This window comes from Wyeomyia smithii, chromosome 3 (genome assembly GCF_029784165.1).
Source record: "Wyeomyia smithii strain HCP4-BCI-WySm-NY-G18 chromosome 3, ASM2978416v1, whole genome shotgun sequence".
Taxonomy (NCBI): Eukaryota; Metazoa; Arthropoda; class Insecta; order Diptera; family Culicidae; genus Wyeomyia; species Wyeomyia smithii.
In genome coordinates, this window is record NC_073696.1 from 226,768,576 (window position 1) to 226,792,648 (window position 24,073).

At 38.8% G+C, this 24,073-nt stretch overlaps 1 protein-coding gene across 9 annotated transcripts in view; it reads left to right on the forward strand.

The window, feature by feature from the left end:
* LOC129729745 (soluble guanylate cyclase 88E) overlaps positions 1-22,434 on the forward strand; it is a 149,316-nt gene extending 126,882 nt beyond the window's left edge. For all 9 annotated transcript variants that reach the window (XM_055688554.1, XM_055688560.1, XM_055688555.1 and 6 more), the window contains 12 exons: positions 2,478-2,881; positions 10,930-11,211; positions 11,772-11,977; positions 12,151-12,274; positions 12,344-12,485; positions 13,373-13,499; positions 13,579-13,930; positions 13,991-14,123; positions 14,184-14,902; positions 20,341-20,435; positions 20,496-20,723; positions 20,922-22,434. In XM_055688554.1, the coding sequence (XP_055544529.1) occupies positions 2,714-2,881; positions 10,930-11,211; positions 11,772-11,977; positions 12,151-12,274; positions 12,344-12,485; positions 13,373-13,499; positions 13,579-13,930; positions 13,991-14,123; positions 14,184-14,902; positions 20,341-20,435; positions 20,496-20,723; positions 20,922-21,201 (2,856 nt within the window). In that variant the 5' untranslated portion in view covers positions 2,478-2,713 and the 3' untranslated portion in view covers positions 21,202-22,434. The remainder of the gene's footprint in view (positions 1-2,477; positions 2,882-10,929; positions 11,212-11,771; positions 11,978-12,150; positions 12,275-12,343; positions 12,486-13,372; positions 13,500-13,578; positions 13,931-13,990; positions 14,124-14,183; positions 14,903-20,340; positions 20,436-20,495; positions 20,724-20,921) is intronic.
* Positions 22,435-24,073: the final 1,639 nt, after the last annotated feature.

Consider the following 24,073-nt stretch of genomic DNA (forward strand, 5'->3'; position numbering starts at 1 on the left):
CCCATCGGACAAAGTCTGCTTTTCGAACATATCCTACATCTTAAAGGGATGCTCCTGAATATCGTCACCAATCCAGAATCCTTCGTCGATTACTCCGGAGACCTAGCTCACTTGAAACTCCAGTGAAGATTATTAGTAGCGGTTTCTTAGCAATTTCTAGGCTTGTTTCTCATTTTGAAACTTCCACGTAGAATAGTTTCGGTCCATCAGTTCATATTTGTGAGTCTTATGGATTTGTTCGATTCTCCAAATGTATCTTCGGAACCATACTTCTTCGGGGTTAAGGGTTCATACTTGAAACAATCCCTTTTCCTGATAGGCTTTCATTGTAAACTAGTAAAATGTCGGATACGTGTATGCAATAACAAGATACGCCTTGCGTTACTTGGGCATAGGTACAAGGTCACTAGAAGAATTAGAACAAATTCGTTTTGGAAAATGCAGAGATGGCGTCTAGATTTTACACATACTTTGATACTTATGCGAGGAATACGTGGCGCGTAAGAAAAGAATAAAAGAACTTTGTGTCAATTTTGAAACCCGTGCTTAAACATCATTCATACAAAGTTTTTATTATTATCTTCTGCAAACTTTCTAAAATTCCAAAGAATAGATTTAATTTTACCGAATTTGTGCTTTGTGAGATCCTATCATCGAATATATTATATTACAATTACTTAGACAAAAGTTATATGTGCTACCAGTTATCACCAGAGAAGATTTAAGTTCACTCATGGGTAAAAATGAAGTGAAGCAGCGTTAACTGTATTGAAAACAACCCCATACCTCTTCGTGGACTAGCAAAAACTATTTTTACTTTACGAACTAATTTCATTTTTTGTCATAATTGACTTACATTTTAAGTTTAGTAAAGCGTGCAATGTATGTAGTTTCGTGGGAATGCGAAGATGAACGGGAATAGAAGGTGTGACTAGACTTAGAAAAAATTTCCCTCGTCCAGACGGGACTCGAACCCGCAATCTCCGTTGTCTCCGGCAAGGTGTTTTGGCCAATTAAACTACTGGGTAAGGTTAACTCTTCCTAAGACCAATGTCGAATCACCCTCTACTATTGTGTTCCCGCATCTCATCACGCCGCGATGAAACTGCACACATTGCCCTGTGGGAGTTTATTTCTGTAACTGAGAGAGTGGTCTCTTTACGCACACTATGTATAATGACATTATGTATATATTATATCTACAGCGACGCAAGCGATGAGACACTTCAGTTTGTCGCATTCCCGCGAAACTACATACATTGCACGCTTTACTAAACAAACTTTTTGTTACTTTCTCCTTGTGCCTATCAAGTCTACACAGTTTATTAACGACTCATATTATATTACCGGTATTGCAGTTTATGGATTGGCAGCTTTAAAAATTTGTTATAACATGTAATATTCTATGCATTTTTGACTTGACTTCAATCATAAGAATGCGTATTTAAAAAAAAAGAATTTTCTGAAAAATAACTTCTTTTGGCTAGCCAAAACATTTCTAACTAATAAATTTCGATTCATTAGTGGTAGGTTTCGTTTATTTTGGTTTGGGTTTTGGTTTAATTTTAAATTACCAAAATGCTACATGAAATATTTCTGATGACGGAATTCCAAACATTGAAATGGACGACATATCAAATTTATTGGTTAATTTAAAAAAATATTATTATGGTGTCGCAATTTACTATTTTAATTTTTCAATAAAATGATTTGAAAATACCTAAATTGACGAACCGATGCTTATTGGCATGCAAGTATTCCAGACGCAGTTTCACAAATTAGGGGCGTTTGGAGCTCTTTGTAGATGCCCGAGAACCGTCTCAATTTACCCGCTCCGATGCCGTTGAATGGCTTACCCACAAAAAAGATGACAAACGACAAAGAGTCGGATTAACTGGGTTAGAGGCATAGCTTCAAAATTAATCACCAATCTGTAGCTATTCTTAGATCGATAATTGGTTGCCCTACTGCACCGTTTGGTTTTATGGATTAATTTGTTCTGTCTGTAGCGACGCGTCTCGATAATATAATAATGGTCGCGATAACATGCTAGTTATGATGCATTATACGAAGCAGCGATTACAATATGTGATAGGAAGTTTGATTTACGGGTATTCGAAATCTCTCTGCTGAATTTCCTACGTGTGCTCCGAAGTAATCAATCTTTGTATAATTCCTACTGTCAGAGGACGATCGGTCACGTTTCTTGGATAAAAAATGCCGTTTTTCCGAATGGGACGTATGGGAGTGCGGTCGCTAAAATAAATAGACCATTATTGTTTTTTCTTTGCACGACGCTGTTGGCATCGTAGCCATGAAGGCGTTCAGGAATAAAATCGAAACTGCAATAAAAGCGAGCTCGTGCACAACGATAAATATAATTTCATTGACGTCAGAGTGTTCAATATATCAAAGTAATGTGACATTTTTTGCACCCATTTTGAAATCTGTACGTCCTTCCTTCTCTTTCCTTGCAGCGTCCTCGCTCGTCAGTACCGGGGCTACGAACACTGAATTGATTGACTAACTGCATCGGCTAACTTACTGTCACACCTCCCGCGGCGGGGCTGGTCCTCTGTTTGGCCCATAGGCATAGCGGGCCTACGGCAACCGGGGAGGACACAGCAATCATTACCGACATTAACGTTGCTGACGACGTGTCCGCCATCATTTCCACCCCGACTGCCGTTGCCGTGGTGGAGCGCGGACAGCTATGTATGGTCTGCTGCTGGAAAATCTGTCCGAGTATGTGAAAAGTGTGTACGGAGAAGACAAGTGGGATGACATCCGTCGTCAGACCGGAATTTCGTCGCCGTCATTCAGCGTGCACGATGACTACGACGAGAATCTGCTCAATCATCTGGCGACGAAGGCGCAGGAAGTGAGTATCATCAACATTCGGGGATTTTTCGGGGACAATTGCTTTAATCTTATTGCTACAAATCATTCCTATCAGGTTTAATTTTGTTTTTGTTGTTTTAATTCGTGTATTGAGGTGGCTCGTTCATTGATCGATTCCATTTACCACAATCTAAGAATATAAAGGTTGTGGTACTCTATTCAAAAGCAAAACCTGGATACAAAACTATTAAAACTTAAAAACTATTTTACTGAATATATAGAAAGCTTATAGTTGTGATAGAGTATTGTAACGATTTATGTCGGAATTTGTTGAATGATAACCTTCGTAGCGTGTGTTTTAGGCCGAGTCGACGACGCAGAAGCATGACTGTTCAGTCCCCATGACTGTTGTTTCTTTGGCTTGCTGTAATAAATCCGTTATTCATAGCTCGTCACGATGCGATGAAGAAAACCCTTTTTTTTGCTGCTGGAGTTATTGTTTACAGTCGAAAAAAGACGCTCAACGAATCTTGGCCTCAAATTATAAGGAACGCAAGCTTTTTGTTTTTTAATCATTTCCAAAGTATGCAATCGTTTAGACATGGCTTGGCAAATAACTTCTAATACCGAAGCAAGCTGTTCCTGCGTTCGGCATGAATCCTCATTGAGCAGGTTTCCTAATTTAGCGTCTTCGAAGATTTTCGGCCTTCCCTCACGCGGACAGTCGTCATCATCGAGGCTACCGTCTTAAAAGCGACGGAGCCAATCACGGCAGGTTGTTTCACTTAAAGCAGCATTTACGTAAACTTTTTTAAACTTTAAACTTGGGTTCAAATTTTAACGTCGACATAGGTGTCGATGGTTTTGGGGTGGCGTGACCCACTCACAACCAACCCAATTGGTCTAGATTTAATTCTAGCCGACGCCGGGAGATTTTCTGAGGCGAGAAATCTCTGGGATTACGCCTTCCATCGCATGAGAAAGTGAAGCCGTTGGCGCCTATCTGTTACTATCGTCGTCAAGACATATGTGTAAACGCTAAAATTAGGCGTCCAACCTCACTCGCTGTATTTTCCGTATGCATGGCCTGATTGACCAACACTTCCGTTCTTTCGAGGAGACCAAAAATTGTGTGTATTTCATAGATAGCATCAAAAATTGAGCAGCTTTCTCGACTTTAAATTCATATGCTACCACTTGTGTCTAGGTAATGGGGGTTTTCAATTTGTACACCTGTAAATGTTAACTGCGTTTTTGCTAAAGTTTTATTTCGAAATAAACCTTTTGATGAATAACTCAGTATCGAATTTATAAAAATACTTCAGACTTATTTTCACAAATTAAGAATATCATATAGTGTGAAAAATGTTACGCTTTGTGATTAATTTTTGCGGAAGAGCGTTGGCTTTTGCTGGACATCGTGACTAACAAAGCCAAAGTTGTTTAAAATTTGTCATAATTTAAGAAAAGCTGGACTTGGAGGAGAAGTTTTCAATGAAAAGTTGTTTGAAATGGATGAATGAAAAATAACAGAACAGAACTCTCTTCTTTATATAAGATTCAAGAGCATAATAAAAGCATAATAAAAGGTTTGCGAAACACTCATGATTTATACGACAATTGGTTGGTGTGCAGCCAAAGCGTCTAAAGCAAATAATAGACGTACAAAGATTCACCACCCCGTATGTTTTCGAGCTGCTACAGACAATTTTGTCATAATATCAACTGTTCAAATGTTTTCTTTTTCTCCTGAAAGATAGTTTTTTAATTTTCACATCCACTAGTGTTAATAACTCAATTAAAAAAAACTGGCGCTTGGTTCAATCTGGCCGCAGTGTATCGCAAACCTTGTTTCTTATTGAAGAAAGCTTAAATTATGCTTTTGAATCTAATGTAAAGTAAAGAGTTCTGTTCTGTTCTGATGGGAAAACTCGAAAGATTTCCTGAAAACTCCTATCAGGAAACATCTTTTTATGTTTCTGATGCAGATTAGTTGGATATGATGTTTCTCGATGGAAGTTTCCTGAAAATCCCTCGAGTCTTCGTAAAAATTGATTCAATCTGACGAGCGGTTCACTATAAGTAAATGGTCAACTATAGGTAAATTTACCCCGCATTACGATTTACCGTTAAGAGAAATTGAGTTAATCCCACGGGTGGTCCACTATAGGTTAATTAAAGAAAGGAGTCCACTCTAGGTTAATTTCATTTAGTGTCTCCGATAAAGATGTAGATAAGCATTTTGTCCTTCCAAAAAAATAAGCACTAAAAAAAAGTTTAGAAAAAATTATTGGATTTTTTTCAACAACTATTAACCCTCTAGTGCCCAATGCCACCTTTTGGCGGGCTTCAGTCAAACCTCTAAAAAGCTTCAATAAATACTTCAAAAGTGTTTATAATGATTCATAGTGATTTCACCGAAGCCCGCCTAGAATTTAACTTGGCCACTACCTTGTGTAGTTTTAGCAGAAAAAATCAGATAATTAAAAAGTGCATTTTTCGAGATAATTAATTTATGATAACAGGGTGAAACCGTGTTGGATGGATCATCGGTTAGATTAACTCAAATTATACAAAAACTCGAGCGATTTCCAGTACACTTTAATTGGGAAACATTTTATCCGTCTAATCTGCATCAAAACCTTTTCTATTTTTTTGAGAACATCATGGAATAGAACTACCTTAGATAGACCACTTTCTCAAGTGGACCACCCTGATAAAAAAAAACTTTTTATTCTTTTGATGAAGGGTAAATTAACTTATAGTGGACCTTTTTCCTTGATCAACCCATAGTGGACCACCAGTAAGACGAACACAATTTTTTCCTAATTTAAATCGGAACTTATAAATGTTTGTGATGTGGATTGGCAGGATAACATGTTTCCCGATGGAAGCATTCTGAAAATCCTGGTGGTGCACTCTAGGTTAATTTATGCTACTTGTGGGTTAATGGGAATCTTGAGAATAAACCCACTCTTAAGTTCGGTGTCATCGAATGGCCAAGATTCTACTGAGATTCACACCCACGACTACACGCGTTGCAATGCAGACTCTGTAAGCTTGCGGCTGCGAGGCGCGGGGTAAAACTACATTGGATGGACCACGTCTTTTAGTGGACCACCGGTAAGATTTAGTCAATATATGCGAAAACTCAGGGGATTTCCAGAAAACTACCGCCGTGAAACATCCTCCCCAGCTAATATGCATCAGAAATACAAGAAAAAACTGTGACTTCTAATCTACTAATATCAAAAGAAACAGCTTTTCTTTGGTAGATCACTCGCAAATTAAAGTAAATCAAACTATAGTGGACTTCTTTGCTTTACCCTATAGTGGACCCCCAGTCAGGTTAACTCAATTTCTATCAACATTAATCGTAACTTATAAATGTTTGCGCTGCACATTGGCTGGTTAAGATGTTTCCTGATAAAAGTTTTCTGGAAAACCCTCGAGTGTTTGCATAAAGTGAGTTTATCTTGCGGGTGGTCCACTTTAGGAATGAGGCCCACTATAGGTTAATTTACCGTAACTCAATTTTTGCGAAAACTCAGGGGTAAACTTTCAACGGGAATCATCTTATTCAGCCAACGTGCATCAGAATCCAGCCAATCTACATCAAAGTCACGGGAAACATTCGTAAAATCCAATTTATAACGAGAGAATAAACAGTTTTTTAGGGTGGTCCACTGGAATAAGTTGGCCATCCTAAGTAGGATAAATTAATCTATATAGGGTAAACTAACCTATAGTGGACCCCTTTAATTTTGTACCTTGTAGTGGACCACCCGTCAGATTACCTCAATCTCTCTTAACATTAATCGGAATTCATAAATGCAGACTGGTTGGACAAGATGTTTTCCGATGGAAGTTTTCTGAAAATCCCTTGAGTCTTTGCATAAAATGAGTTAATCAGGTGGGTGGTCCACTATAGGAAAGAGGTCCACTATAGGTTAATTTACCCTATTCCGATTTGTGTTAGAAGAATTTCATTTTAGCTGACGCGAGTAATATCGAACGTTGCCTATCGTTACATAGGAGGAAGGGGGTCTGAAATCTTGATTTTTAGCGTTACGTAATTTGTGTACGACGCCAAAGATAAAACTATTGAACTAACAAACCTTTTTGGTACTAAGAATATTTCTAATCAATATTATAGGGTTCATTAACCCCGGACCTCTTCATTTTATTAACCTATAGTGGAACAACCGTCAGATTAACTCAATTCCTTGAAACATAAATCGGAGTTTATAAATGTTTGTGATGCAGACTGGCTGGACAAGATGTTGCTCAGTGGAAGTTTTCTGAAAATTAATCAATTTTTCGCATAAATTGAGTGAACATGACGGGTGGTCCAATACAGGAAGTAGTCCAAGGCATCCAAGGCAGTTCTACCGTAATTATGGGACAAACCTTTTTCAAAAATTAGTCGTAAATAGTGATTCAAAAAAAAAATACTAATAGCCCAAATTGACATCTAGAGCCTAAAGGGACATCTGTGCGAAGTTTCAACCAAATCAAAAATGAAAATTGAAAAAAATATTAGAATTGGTAGGTTAAATTAACCTATAGTGGACCCTTTTCCTATAGTGGATCACTCGCTAGGCAAACCCTTTAATGCGCAAGTTTGTTTTCAGACGGACCTTGGTAAAATCACTATGAATCTTTATTAATATTTTAAGGTGTTTATTTATGCTTTTTAGAGGTTCTACTAAAGCGTGTCTAAGAGCAGTACTGGGCACCAGAGGGTTAACTTAAGTTATGCGACAACTCGAGGGCTTTTCAGAAAATTTCCGTCGAGAAACATCTTACCCAGCTAATCTGCATAAGAATCCGAGAAACATTTATGAATTCCGATTTATGTTAAGAGAAATTGAGTTTATCTGACGAGTGGTCCACTATACTGCCGGTACCCGCATAACTGTCCCATATTGATTTTTGTCACTTTTGAGTTATTATCGGGATTCGACTTAATTGTTATCATATTTTCCAGAAAAAAACGGAAATTGATACTTTTGTACAGAAAAACATGGAAAAAATACCGAGTTGTGTTTGTCCCATATTGAAAGTACTTGCATTACAGTCCCACTGCATAGTGGTACAAACTGCGAACATATAATTTTGCAGCAGATTAGTGTATATTGGATAATTTTAGGCATATAGAAGCATGTCATTCAATTAACTAGACTAATGTTGTTTTTCTGTAGTACAATCTGCGTTGCCATCCAGTATCACTTTTTTTTTCCTCATCTATAGTTTATTTGACACGGCACAAATACAAATCCAGTATCACTTGTCGGTTACTAGTTGAATTTATATGTGATGGGACAAAATATGCGAGTACTTTTGAAATGTACCCGCATATTTTGTCCCATTTTTTTTCAAGTTATATAACGTTAAATCAATTCCACCCATGGTTTTTTGTTCTTAACGTTGAACTTGTGGTACCATGAAACTGTTCTGGTCATTGGTTTTGGGTGTAATTGCTTAAAATAGCTGGAAATCAGAAAATTTCCGGATAATATTAAATCGCCGTTTTCTCAACATGTTGCTTTTCATTATGGGACAGTAATCCGGGTACCAGCAGTATAGGAAAGGGAAATACTATAGGTTAAAATACCAACGTACTTTTTGGAAATGCGGTGAGAAAATTTGCGCCTCTTTGTGTGTTAACTTTTTCCTCTTATAAGGCAACCATCAATGTTTAGCTAATCTTTTACAGTTTCCACTAAAAAATAAGATTTTGAAAAATTAAGCATATTGATATAGGGTAAATCAGCCTAGCCCCCCCTCCATGAAAATTACGTAACGCTCTAGAAAGATATTCTTGATAAAAATGCTCGTTTTTGGAGAGTCTCTCCAGAGACTTTTAGTTACGTAACGCTGAACTCACGTCCCCCCTCCTATATGTAACAAATCGTAACGCTGAAGGATATTTCCCCTCCCCCCTATAAGCGTTATGTAATTTATGGATGCTGCTTTAGGGGCCATTCACATTCCACGTGAAAAGCTTTGGGGAAGGGGGGGGGGTTTGTGTAATGTCCACGGTCCATACAAAATTTTTAGAATTTATATGGGCAGATGTCCACGGAGGGGGTGGGAGGAGGGTCAAAATGCGGTAAGAAAATTTGCGTCTCTTTGTGTGTTATAATGTATAAACATTCACGACTACTTATCGATACACACAATGAAATTAAGCTCGAGAAAAGTTTATATAAGAATAGGATGTACAACAAATGCATCAACTCAACAATTAATAGTATAGGTAGTGAAAACGGAACAAGAGAGAGGGAAAATAAAAAAAAACAAGCTGTATAAGAAAATTCCATGCGAAAAAGTCCTCCCCGTTTTTATTTTGCCCCGAACATGCTCAAAATCACTATAATTTCTGTAAAAATTCTAGACCCGCGTTTTTTGCTTTGGCACTTTCTGAAATTAAGAGGTCAAAAAATCAAGTTCTTCCAAAATTTTTATTTTCAAAAAAATGTTCCGTTCAACTGTTTGATTGACATTTTTTTCAAGTTTCCACAACCGAGTTTTTTACTGTTCGTTTTACACTATAGTGGGCACAAACATAGAAAAATGCATTGACAAATGGTGCAACAACAATGTCATCGGTTAACTACTTTAATATATTGATATCAATTGTTCCATATTATTGAGCTCTGTAAATATTATTGAGAAATTGTTTTTTTGAACACATTTGCGCGAAACAATCCCGTCTTAGACAATGGAATATGTTTATCTTATCTCAATTATTCGTAAAAAAGTACTGTTAGAAAAAAACGAACACCTGGTCCATAATGGGTTAAATAACATTATGTATGCCGAAAAGAAGATTTTGTATCTTGTCATTTCAAAGGGTTCGACATTTTATTACATTTTCAAGGGTTCGACATTGTATTTATTTTTTTTAGATTTAGATTTTAGATTTGGAGATAGAAATTTTTATTTATAGGTTATCAGATAAGTCTCCATCAAGAGTTACAGTAAGCGGGGGCCTAGTGTGGTTGGTAACGTCTCCGCCAACCACGCTCGAGGCCTGGGTTCGAATCCCACCGCCGACATAGGTGTCGATGGTTGTGAGGTGGCGTGATCCACTCACAACCAACCCAACTGGTCTAGATTCAATCCTAGCCGACACCGGGAGATTTTCTGAGGCGAAACATCTCTGGGATCACGCCTTCCATCGCATGAGGAAGTAAAGCCGTTGGCGCCGGTCCGTTAATAAACGGGTCGTGAGTTAGGGTCCTGGGTGTGGAGTCGCGTCCCTGGGCGTCGGTGATTGGCCACAACAGTGGCAGAACTAGACCGACGGGAAATAAGCGAGAATAAAAAAAAAAGAAGAGTTACAGTAGATATGCGCCTCCATTGAAAAAGACTACTGCAACTCTTTAATGGAGGCGCTTGGTTGATGTAATGTTTGATGGAGACGCAAGTATCTTAAGGAATTCGAAAAATTTCTATATCCAACATAAAAGAAAGTAAAACATAAATGCACTGAAGAATCCAAAAAAAGAAACGAACCATCTGGTGAGCTAGACTTGCAGGGTCCGCGTGCTGAAAGAAAGAGATGAAATCATATTTTTATTTGAAACTTATAATCAAAACAGTTCGTCATACTATCCGTAGTCTTACGCTAAGCTATTAAAATGGCCTATTAATGCAATAGTTGAATTGAAATTTCATTCACCATATGCATTGTTCGTAATGATACCCGTAAGGTACAGATGGCCAGAAAGGAGTCTACAAACTAGTAGCAAACTATTGGTTTTAATTTTCGACTTCTACTATACTGATTCTATGCAAAATATTTGCACAGAAAGTTTCCATAATTATGTATTCCAAAACTTCAGTATCACTGCAATATCCTTCTAAGTTTACTGTATGATACGTTTAAAACGATTTAAATACACCTGTTCCCTCTTTAAATTCGTTACGTATCTCCGGGACTGAATGCACGAAATGGCAAGCACGACTTTGCTTCAAGTATCAATTAAGAAACCGTAAATGAATGAAGCTCCTGAATAAACTATCATTTGCTCACGTATGCCACCGTATTGTATTGTACCTTTTCTTTCATTTGTACAGATCCTCGGCGTATCCGAACGTGAATTCATGGATCAGATGGGGGTGTATTTCGTGAACTTTGTCAGCCAGTACGGGTACGACCGGGTGCTATCGGTGCTTGGCCGCCACATGCGTGACTTCTTGAATGGGTTGGATAATTTGCACGAGTATCTCAAGTTCTCCTATCCGCTGATGCGCGCCCCCAGCTTCATCTGCGAGAATGAAACCCGTCACGGACTAACGCTGCATTACCGCACCAAGCGCAAGGGATTCGTCTACTATACAATGGGACAAATTAGACAGGTAGGTGCTAATTAGGCAGCCGAAATTGCGCAATCCAGTCAAGCAAAAGAGAAAGACGACAGTCTTTTTAGCAATATTCGCCGTTGGGATGGTGGTGGAAATTCACGCTTCAAATAGGGAAGAAAAGTAAACAAGAAAAAGTATATACACGAGACTAGTTGATACTTTTCAATTTGTTTCTGTTGCATAAGAAACAAATGTGTCTGTCTAGAAATAATCATAGGAGAGTATGTTGTATATTGTATCCCTATGAAAATTTATTGAGAGAAACTATGAACAAACTTTTAGCGAAACTTGCGGAAATGTTGATCAATAGCGATAATAAACACTCTGCTTTGCTCTACGTTTACGTCGTTCTGGTTTGTCATTTTCAAAAAACTGTAAGAGGCGGTATGAAGGCTTGTCGTACACGCCCCTTGACAATTGAAACTTTTCCCGTTAGACAGCACAGAGCAAAGCAGCGTAATCTATAAGTTTGAATGTTATTATTATGTTTCTTCGCACCTAATGACAACTTCTTCGTTCCGTGCTTCTCTTTATATGCCTTCTCTTTTCGACAGGTGGCGCGTCATTTCTACCACAAGGAAATGCAGATCTTTCTGGTACAGTCGGATCTGCTGGGGGAAACCAATCACTACACCTTCCAGTTGACGTTCGACAATAGAGCCTTTTCGCTGGCAACACTGGCTATGACACGAGAGGAGAAACATTTACCTATTAGCGCCTCGGTGCTGTTCGAGATTTTTCCGTTTTGCATTGTTTTCGGGTGAGTGAGGAGGAATCATGTTGACAACGCGGGGAGCGGAGAGGGGTTTAATTGATTCATTGAACGTAACCGTAATTGTACCAGCTGGAAATTTGATTAGCTACTATCGAGCAATAAACGCACCTAAACGGGAATGAATATTTCATTAAAATTTTATAATTGCTTTCATTCAGGGCCGACATGGTCGTACGCAGCATAGGGAATTCGTTGATGGTTATTATTCCTGATCTGCTGTCCGAGAAGATTACGGACTGGTTTGAGCTGAGGCGACCGCTAATTGCGTTCAAATTTCAAACGGTAATTACTTGATGTCGATTTGTTGAAACCTTTTGGAGAGTGTGTTAATTGAACTGGTTTGCTTGGCAGATTTTGAATCGCACCAATAACATATTCGAGCTAGTCACAATGGAAGCCGTAAAAAAGCGACCGGAAAACCAAAGAAAGACTGAAATTTTCCTCAGTGAGCAGGAAAATGGCGAGGAAGTCGAGAGGCATCTGCGATTAAAAGGTACGTAATTAATTGCTTTTGAAATTAAGGTCATTAACAGGAGTCGGAAATTTATTTGTTAAAGTTATTTTGTACGAAATAGTCTAACTGAACTCGAACGCTAATCCTCATAAATAATGTTGGGAATAAAAAGAAATATGAATATCGCACAACTGTTCTCGTCTGCTTACACGTGGGTGTGCAGAGCGCGGGTGACGTTGAACAACTCGTCGATTGCTTCGAAGTAAGCTGCCACAAATCTAACTGAATTATACCGGCTATAATGGCCCCTACGTGCCTCGGAGTAGAACAAGATTTTTTGAATGTAGAGTTGATTTCACAGTGTAGAGGTTTAATTGCTTATTTATTGTAAAACGATAAATTTCGTCAATCAAGAGCTGAAAAAAAACTGAACAACTGTATTACAAGGACGAGGTCAGGTGATCCCACCAAGCGCGAACTTTCAATTTTGCCGGTGATTTTGACAATGAATATCAGCTTCAATTATTTCGAGCTTAACGCACCGTGAATATGATTAGTCATGGTCCAAAAAAGGAGAGTTTATTTCAGTACTTAGTATAAATTAATTCTTCGTGTGCCACACCCTCAATTGATCGGTCAATTGCAATAAGTTCCATCACGCGCATGTTTCCAATTAACAAGTACATTCGAACCATCGTCGGCGATGAAACAGACGGTTCTAAGGTAGTGGTGATGTAAGAAATATTTCTCAAGTTACTTCCTTGTGAAACCTACCAGTCCATTAGAACAAGATTAAAACGATTTTATCATCTTTTGTGTAATATTCTACTTCGTATAATATCAATATCTGAACAAAAATGCTACTTTAAAGTTATACGTCGTTATACGTCGATGCACTATTTAATATAGAATGTATTTTTTTATAGGTCAGATGATCTACATGGAGAACTGGCGCATGATAATGTTCCTGGGAACGCCGGTCATGCCGAAGCTATCCTCGCTGATCTCAACCGGTTTGTATATAAACGATTTGTCGATGCATGACTTTAGTAGGTAGGTTCCCCACTGACCATCGTTGCTATTGGCACAAGTTTTAACCCTCACCCCACAATTGCTGGTAAACCATTTACAGAGATCTCATGCTGGCTGGTACCCAGCAATCGGTAGAGCTTAAGTTAGCCCTGGATCAGGAGCAGCAAAAGTCGAAGAAACTGGAGGAATCGATGCGTAAACTGGACGAAGAGATGCGCCGCACGGACGAGCTTCTGTATCAGATGATTCCGAAGCAGGTGGCCGATCGGTTGCGGCGAGGTGAAAACCCGATCGATACCTGTGAGATGTTCAACAGCGTTTCGATTTTGTTTTCGGACGTGGTGACCTTCACGGAGATCTGCAGTCGGATTACGCCGATGGAGGTGGTTTCGATGTTGAATGCTATGTATTCGATATTCGACACACTGACAGAGCGGAACAATGTATATAAGGTATGGATCGAGAGGGTAGCTTGGCTAATTTCAGAATTTGAATTATTTTTTTTACTTCAGGTGGAGACGATAGGAGATGCCTATATGGTAGTTTCGGGAGCTCCTGAAAAAGAACAGAACCACGCCGAAAAGGTTTGTGATATGGCCTTGGATATGATTGAGGCTATAACGGATCTCAAGGATCCTTCAACTGGTATTTTTTTCTCCAAAGAGTTGAATGTAGATTGAAAACCATTATCACTATTTCTTGTAGGTACCCATTTGCGAATACGCGTGGGAGTCCATTCTGGTGCTGTAGTGGCGGGAATTGTTGGACTGAAGATGCCTCGCTACTGTCTTTTTGGTGATTCTGTAAATACGGCCTCCCGAATGGAGTCCACTAGTCAAGCGATGAAAATTCACATATCACAATCAACGAAGAACTTCTTGCCTGCGAACTACCGAGTGTCTGAGCGGGGTGAGATCGATGTCAAAGGCAAGGGTACGATGAAAACCTACTGGTTGGATTGCAAGGAAAATAGACCTCCACTGCAGATGTTGGCCGACGAGGTGAAGAGGCCTTCGATCGAGTATATTGAGTCTAAGGACCACCGATCGAGCATGTCTGTCTACAATATGCCGAACAAACACTCGAGCGGAGGGCTGAGTTCAGCGGGATCGGAAGATCGACGCGTGTACTCACCGGTGACTTTCGAGGACGTCGCTCGACGCAGTACCGCCAATTCTCCAGTGAAGCTGCACGCTTTTGGTCCGCGGCGTGAAAGTCGCTCAAATTCAACAGGTCATGCGTTTCTACACAGCGTTTCTGATGTGTTTGGGTCCTTGATTAGTGACACGGAAGATTTCCTGGAAGATCTTCAGCATCGAAATTCACTCAGCAATACACAGTACACTTCGTCACCTCCTTCATCCTGTGCGTTCAGTCCACCACCGGCATTCAGGTCGAAAAATAAATCTTTCGTGCCGCGACATGTGAGTACTACCATGAAGTTTCAAGTAACTCATAGTCTAGCTATCTTTAAGACATTTCACGTAAACTAGTCTCTGCTTTTGACAACACTTTCACAGATTACAGTGAAACATTGTGAGTTTGGTATCATCGGGAATTCAATCAACATTGCTTGTTTTTTTTTTACTTTAAAACAATTGGGACTAACAAACATTAGTTAGAAAATGAAATACGAAAAAAAATGAAATTTTGGGTCCACACAATTTTATGTAACTTATCTGATCATTGCAAGATTGGCATTTTTACGGAATAATTCTCAAAACGTTGCCAGCATGTCAATTAAACAATTAAACAAAATTCAAAACAATATATATTTTAATTTAATTTTTTTAATTTAATAGAATATCTCAGTAAAGTAACGTTAAGATGATTTTTGGAATTTAAAAGACGCATCTTTTTGTAACTTAATTTGAAAGATATTATTACACCAGAAAAGCTATCAGCGTTGAAATACTCCTTTTTCAAATGTTGATATCTCTGAATGAGACAAGTGAAAAATATATCTTCTGGGTTCATTTGTCAAAAAAGAAAGTTTTTAACCACTGTTAATCCATCAGGTGAAGTTACTTTTTACCAGTCAATTCAAAAGATAGTTTTTTTTCTTGATTGCAAACTGATCTTAAATTAGCTTATCTCTTTAACTTTACCGAAGAATATGTACAGTAGCTTTACTCAATAAAAAAACTAAACTATTGAAACCTTGCTTTTTAACAAACGAGCAGGTTAGAAATTATTTTATTCAATTTTAAGAAATACTCGCGAAACTTTTCAAAATAACCTAAGTAACAAAAAGAGATTCTCTTCTCTCTCATTCTGCTCTGTTAATTACAGCTTAATCATAAAAGTTCCCAACGACATCTTACCACGAATCGAGACATTGAAGTAATACCTAGCTTACTATTCAAAAGGTATCCATAAAAATGTAAAAATAACTTAGTTATTATTCAGAGAGAAAGTAAACAAAAAGAGTCCTCAATTTGACTTAGGTCCTTTTGAAAAGTTACTCGAGATTGCTTATCTCCATTTTTTTTTCAATATAATGAAGTACACGAGTTGCTCTTCCAAACGAAATCAGACGATATTAAGATAATAGATATGATTGGCTCCGTAAAACATTGATTTGAATTGTGCCGTGTCAAATAAATGTTGTGTGAACACAAAAAAAAAACATTTGAATAGGACATTTCCAAAATTTGAAAGTTGAGCTTTTCTCCTAGAAAAGATATTTTTAAAGTTTAGCCAGCAAAAGTTGCGCCTTATATTGTTTTAAAAGTTAAGTTATAGTTAACATAAATTTACTAACAAATTTCAATTGAAAAATAGAGCGAAAAACTAATCCTAACGAAATTACTCCAATTCAGCCAATTCAAGAGTTACAAAAAGGTAATCTTCTACAGAGTTGCTTGAAATAAAGTGATCTACAATTTTACCGGAAACAGTATAACTTTTTTCCTCAAACAAAATTTTTGTTGTTTTATCTGCTGCTTTGAGGATCACCCCAATTTTCATTACATTGTAAATCCTACCCATTTTAAATCCTTGACCAACTTAGGATCGTACACAACCTTTGTAACGCTTTGAATCTTCAGACTTCAGACCCCTCATATTTTAACAATAAGTAAAGCAAACTCCAAAGAAAAAGAAAAACGAAAATGATAATAATAAAAAAAGCTCTCCAGTCCTCAAGTCTTACTGCACTGCACTGCAAGGCCGATGCCATGCTGGAAACGATGCGGCTCTGACTGCGTCTTTTCTCACGGTGAGGAATAATATCGACAATGAAAACTGATGCGCGTCTTAACACACCATGGTGTTCGTGTCGCACGGGTGAGCAACAATCTTCCTGCTCTCCCGCTTCTCTTGCTTCCTTCCTTGCGCTCACTCATACAGGTTATGGTAAACGCTTGCGGAGAACGCACTCCGCCACCGAGAAAAATGGCTGCTCCCAGGAACCATCTCTGATCAGAGAAACAAAAAAGACCACACACAATTTTGTTTCTTTTTTATGCAATTTACAAGGTCGAACAAACCGCCATAATCACTCTTGCCCTTCATTTTCATTAGCCACTCCGTCGGCGGGTAGGATTACTAGATGTCAATCAAAATTGGTCGTAGCTTCCACGGATTTTAACATTGGCGTCACTTTCACCGGTAGTACGAAACCGCCTAATATCGTACTAGCTTTTCCTCCACCCTCTGCACTCAATTTTATTTTGTTTTATTTTTATTTGTACAATTACATTCATCTGACAAAGATAAGTCTTAATGAATAATAAAGTTTCGATTACACCACGCGAGGACTAAATAAAATGCGATCGACGTTTTGGCACTTTTCTCTACCACTTTTCTCGCCACGATTTTGCTGGCGTTACGCCGTATAGCAATCGAGAAAAATAGCGCGTATTAAATCGACCTGGAGCATTTGAAAAAGCGAACCGTCAAACAATCAAACAGAGCATATACTCTGTTGAAAAGTTTTTGGAGACGTTGATTGTGTCAAAAATGCAGGCATCAAAAAGGTAGCATCGAATTGTTTCGCAGGACACCAGGTTCATATGCCTTGCAAGAGGCCTGTGATAAACAATGCCCTAGCTGCGTCTCTATAGACGGACAGAGACTTCAAAAGTATTATCGCCCTTGAGCTGATTGAATTGATTATTGTCTGGACCTCTGTTTGCGGTAACGTTTGCGGTAAAAAAATGAACTTATTTCAGATGATGATGAAAAAAAAAAACTAAGACCGATAATTGAGTTGGATAAATTTCCCATGGAAGGTAAATATGTTAGCTTCCTCGCAAAAAAATATTACGTCCTTGCGTGCGGCCTTCCGGCAGTTAACCGAAACATTCGCCATGGCGGACAAAAACATGCGTGTAGGTATGTTTTTAAGCTCTTTCTTTGTTTTTATTATTAATTCCTTCTCCGTTTCCGCGACAAATTGTTGGAATAGATCTTGCGCTTCAGGTTTGCCCAGAAATCCTCGATGGGACGCAGCCGGGGGACGTTGGGTGGATTCGCCGGCTTCGGGACCACATCGATATTCAGCTGCTCCATCTCCTCCAACGATCGCTTCGAGTAGTGGGCCGAAGCCAAATCTGGCCAGTACACCGTGTCTTCGCCCATATAGTATTTCTTGATGAACGACGCAACTTCTGGCAGGCACTTCGTACTATAAATTTCCCCGTTCACGGCCAGCTCGGAGTGAAAGAAGAGCGGCTTTGACATCCCCTTCTCGCTGATTGTCAGCCACAACAACACCTTCTAGGGAAACTTGGGGTGTGAAATAAATTTCACCTCGATTCTCACTTCCTTCGTGGAAGAAGTGAAATACGAAGTACCCTGCCAGTCGTTGCCATTCAAAGTGAGATAGGTCTCGTCGTCCATCACCACTGCCACGTCGTGATTCGCCGGGAAAATCGACTTAACCATCTTATTCAACCGCTGTCGCTGCGTCATTGCCTGCAGCTCCGAAACCAGTGGACGGGACTGCCGCTTCCTGACATGTATGTCCATGTTCTCCAGATACTTTTTCACTGTTTTACCGCATGCACCAACCTCCGAGTGCACGCAGCGATTCAGCCACTTTTTCCTCGGCCTTTCTCTTCAGCATCCTTTGAAGCTTCTTGTCGCTTAGGGTCGTTGGCCGTCCGGTTCCGTTCTTTCTTTCAAAGCTCTGATCGTTGTTCAATAGTGTCAAGATGTTGTAGATGCCGGAACGGACATATCCGGCGGCTACAAAGTGCCGCACGATGCCCGTTTTTGACGCGTCGGGGTACCGTTCTTTGAACGCACACACTTCTGAACGGAGTAGCTTCACTTTTTTTGCCATCACAGTTAGAGTTAGTCTGATAGAGCTGTCAATTTTTTTTTTACTAACTCATGGGTTACTACGATTGATGATGCATGAGTAGTTTCGTCAGTGCGATTTAAGATAAATCTATGAACAAGCGGCAATTTATGTCCATTTGTTTTTACCGCAAACGTTAGGTTTCGAATTGAACTCTGATTTGTTTGATTGCTACAGTCATGGGTGCAAGTTTGAACAACAAATAAAGTATTGTAAAAAAATTGCTTTGTCCGCCATTACTAATTTTTCTTTCGCGTACCCCCTTATGGCTCTTGCGTACCCCAGGTTGAGAACCGCTGTAGTACTCTAATATAGAGCGAGATAATTCGCAATACTACGAGTAGGGGCAGAGGAACCTGGGCTTCCATATTGCTTTCCACAGTGCATCCAGATTACGAGTATTGCAGCTGCATTCCAATGTTGGAGGGCTCAATTGGCTAAGATAACAGGCTGGAAGACTCTCTCTGTTTCTCTCAACTTAGTATCAAGACGGCTCTGTCGGCGGGAAAATTGATGCAGACCAACGGAGGAATCTTCACTTGTTGGATAGGGGAATTCAGTGGTTCCTCCGGGGTAATCTGTTATTATCTCTATCATCAGGGGGAAGAGCGGAACAAAGGCTTCCAGAATACTAGCAAGAGTGCGTTTCTGATTTAGCTCAGACCCATCACAGGCGTTACTGGAGATGAAACCTTGAATACCAATAGCGGTGTCGCTTACAGGAGCGTCATCTAGCTTGCTGTTTAGGCTAAGCTCTTATTTACGCTCGCAAAATTAACGTCAAGTACAGTGATTTCAAATCCACCCTGGAGTACAACGAGGTAGCATTCTAGGCCCGCTACTTTTCTCACTGTCCATAAATTATGTCACCCAAATCTGCAGCTGTTGTTAAAGTTTTTTTTACTAAAAGAATCTATAGATGACTGTGTTAAACTTCAAAGTTATCGATATTTGTATGTGCTTATGATTGCCCTATTGTGTTGACGCTTTTTCAATTACACTGCCCACTGAACCACATCAGAACAATTAAACTACGGACTGCATGAACTAATTTGTCGAATGGCGTTAGAAACAAGATTAACGAAAGAGAATCTGTTGAACTCCAGCTACTTATACTTTTCGCTAGTTTATTATTGATAATCTTTACACACAGAGGCATACGAAGTAAAGATAAATGTAATTGTATGCTCAATATTGCGCATAAAACTTAAGTAACAGTATCGCACTAGAAGAAAAAAAAAATTATCACCAAAAGACGAATAGCTTCTAAACTCTCAGAACATAAAATCACAGACATATTAGCTCTGTTACTGCAAAGTTGGTTTATTCAACCTTCTCTGGCATTTTAAGCCTACTTTTCGTAAGTCTACTACTGAAAACATTTGCCAATCGTCGTGCCAAAAGTTTGAGAATTCGTTCAACAATTGATCAAGACATTTTTTGCGATTTGAGAAATGACCGATAATACCAACCGTACGAATGTTTGAACTAAATCTGAGGAAGTGCTGCCTATAGCTTCGTAAATTGTCTAGAAATCTTTTTCTTTCTTCACAGTACAACAAAGAGGAGGTGGATCTCCTATCGAATACTACAACCTCAGCTCATAGTTCAATCGATCATGGTTATCAGCAGGAAACAGCGAAAAAACCGTGCGTATCAATTAACATTCAAATTACTGTACAATAACCATTCGAATTCCTCAATTCCAGAAACCTCGTCAGCAGATCTCATGTGATTTCAACCTCCACCTATGAGCAGCAGAAAGCAATAAGCAGGAAGGCTAAACTGGACAGCGTCCAGCAGAAGCAGAGCGATGCTTTACAGAAGTTGGACAAAATGGTCGAGGAGATCTGCGACACGGAGCTGCCGGCAATGTGCTTCATGAACCCGCCAATATCCCGATCGGAGGGCAATATTTGCAAAACGAACTGCAATAGGTCGGTAGTAACCCAATGCGCCGACAACCGTTACGATCAGAACAATGTCGTCAATAACAATATCGATCCCTGTTTTGCACTCTATAGTCTAAACGTTTATTTTCCTATTACATGTTCGTCCTCTGCGACATGTCCGGCCCCGGTGACCTGTTGCAATAACAACTGCAATTCCGTTGGCACTCTCAACAACGCTTGTAGACTCAAGGCACCTGCACCATCACCCCCTGCACCGCCTCCGGGATGTGAAAACGCACGACTAGTGTCGCAGCATTGTCATGGCTGCGGCGGTTCGTCTCCGGCTCCGGTTGGTGCTGGCGGCGGCACCGGAAGCGGCAACAGCAGTAAGCTGCCGCATAGTTTTAGTTTTTCCCATGCAAAAGAGCACAAGTGCTGTTCCGGGTATGCCGCGGCCATGGCAGCCCACCACCAGACCGAACGCCACCATAAAGTGCACTCTAACGCTTGTCAGATACTCTAGAGTTAACCGAAGACGCTAGGTTTCGGGCTGCAAGGTAGGGCAGCCAGTGTGCTGACCCTAGCTGTAGGTTCTTTTTTGTTTGATTGTTGTACGCTGAGTTGGACTAGAACCGTGATCTGTGTATAGTAGGATATTATTAATAATTAATTGTGATGATTAGGAGTAGAAAGTGTTGGCTGGAATGACAGAAGTTTTGCTGAGTTTTGCGAAATTTCTTGAGAAGTTTATTTTTGTACGATATTTTTTTTAAGTGTGTTGCGACTGTAGTATGAAAATAGAAATGCACTAGAATGCACTATACTTCCTTCAGTTTCAATCTAATTGACTGTTGTCGAAATTAGCGCTTTGTTTTTCCACAGACTACTTCTCCAGCCTATTTATTTATATAATTATTTATTTATTTAACAAACTTTTAGATACAAAACTGTAAATATAAATGTCAAATTTTGTACTGAAATCAACCTATAAGCCTTAAATTGTAGACCACATTTTTTAACCATTCCGATTTATAAGATACAAAAAATTTACCCTAAAGCTCAAACTGGAAAAGATAGTTGATTATGGCTTTTTGCGCGATTTTGATGCCCCCGTCAAAGAGAGAGAGAGAGAGAGAGGAAGAGATAGAGAGAGAGAGGGAGAGAAAGATAGGAAGAGAGACAGAGAGAAACATAGAGATAGAGAGAGAGAGCTACAAAGAGAGAGATAGAGAAAGAAAGAGAAAGATAGAGAGAGAAAGAAAGAGAAAGAAAGAGAAAGATAGAGAGAGATAGAAAGAGATAGAGAGAGACCGAGAGAGATAGAGAGAGATGGAAAGAGATAGAGAGAGATGGAAAGAGATAAAGAGAGATGAAAAGAAATAGAGAGAGAGATAGTGAGATAGAGAAAAATATGGAGAGAGAGAGAGACAGATATGGAGAGAGAGACAGAGAGAAACAGAGAGAGAGGTAGAGAGAGAGACAGAGAGAGACAGAGAGAGACAGAGAGAGACAAAGAGAAACAGAGAGAAACAGAGAGAGAGATAGAGAGAGACAGAGAGAGATAGAGAGAGATGGAAAGAGATAGAGAGAGATGGAAAGAGATAGAGAGAGATGGAAAGAGATAGAGAGAGATGGAAAGAGATAAAGAGAGATGAAAATAAATAGAGAGAGATGGAAAAAGATAGAGAGAGAAGGAAAGAGATAGAGAAAGAAGGAAAGAGAAAGAGAGAGATAGCTAGAGATAGAAAGATATATATATATATATATATATATATATATATATATATATATATATATATATATATATATATATATATATATATATATATATATATATATATATATATATATATATATATATATATATATATATATATATATATATATATATATATATATATATATATATATATATATATATATATATATATATATATATATATAGAGAGAGAGAGAGAGAGAGAGAGAGAGATAAATAGAGAGAGATAGAGAGAGAGAGAGAGAGAAAGAGAGAGAGAGAGAGAGAGAGAAAAAAAAGAGGAAGAGAAAGAGAGAGAGAGAATGAAACTTATTGAATTGCTCTAACTGGTATACACTTCAAGTTACAGCCAATTTATAGAAGAGTACCCAAGAAACTTAAAATTTGATTAACTCCGAGTCGATTATCATTTTTTTTTCATCAAACTTTCTATAAAATGGAGATAATATTTTTTTTGGGTCCAAATAATTTAGATCACGTTTTTGCAGCTTTGGAAACAGTGTGCGATGGTGTAAAACTTCTTTGAATTGGGTAATTTTTTGGTAGGTGGCGTCCGATTGCTAACCCGTACAGTAGAGTACGGCTATCGTAACAAATTAGTGATTGTTTCTTGGAGTGATACAAGAAAGCTTCCAAGTGCGGATCCTAGCATTTGACACTTACGACAACTTCATAACGAGAGAAAAATATTGTAAGTTTCAAAACTCACAAAATTCTACGACACTTATTTTTATTTTAATTTGGGCCAAGTTACTGGTTATTAGTTGTTTCTGTTTGAAGTCGATTTAATTTTTTTCAAGCAATATGTTTGCTAATTTAGTTTTTGGTTTATGATGTTTTGATAATATCCATTTGTTCATGCTGGAACAGATTATTACAGATTACAATTGCAAGATTTTTGAAGTTTCCGATGAATGTTGTACCTATATTTTTTTTAGTTTATCAAAAGATTACTCAGTAGTGTCAAATTCTGGACATTTGTGTTGAAGCACGGATGTTACACACTTCATGTTTTCCAGCCATCACTTTTAACCTTAAAGTGTAGTCACAACAAGCAACACTCAAATAAAGGTAGAAAACCTGCAATATAAATTAGTTGTAACACCCAGCCGTGTTTCCGTTTAGAGTTACATGATCCCTGTTGTTTTCTCATCAATCGGGTAGCTGAGTTAGTCAAATCAGGAGCAAATAGTTCACGTAGAAAAGCATCCATATATGGCCGCCCTCGGTTCGAGCCGAAAAGCGACAAAACTATAATTGTTGATTTCGGGTTCGAACTTTTGAAGAATTGGAAATTCTATGAATTAAGAAATGCGTGTTTGTATGTATGTTATTGGTGTGAAATCGAAGTGTTTATAGGAATACAATAATTTTTGACCAAAGATTTGAGCCGTTTTTCAAGTGTCACCGTTAGTTAGTTAATTTGTGGATGGCACTGGCAGGCGGCAGCAGCACTGATTGAAAACCCAAAGCAGCCACGTACTTAGGAGTCGATTGTGATGAAATTGTCTCAAACTACTGTACCACAATAAGAGAAACAGAGTATTAGAAGCAACAGTTCCGCTTTCACAGTTTCAGATTGTTCGTGTTCACTAGCAGTTACTCGTATAGCAAATCACATCCAATCTGTGTCACA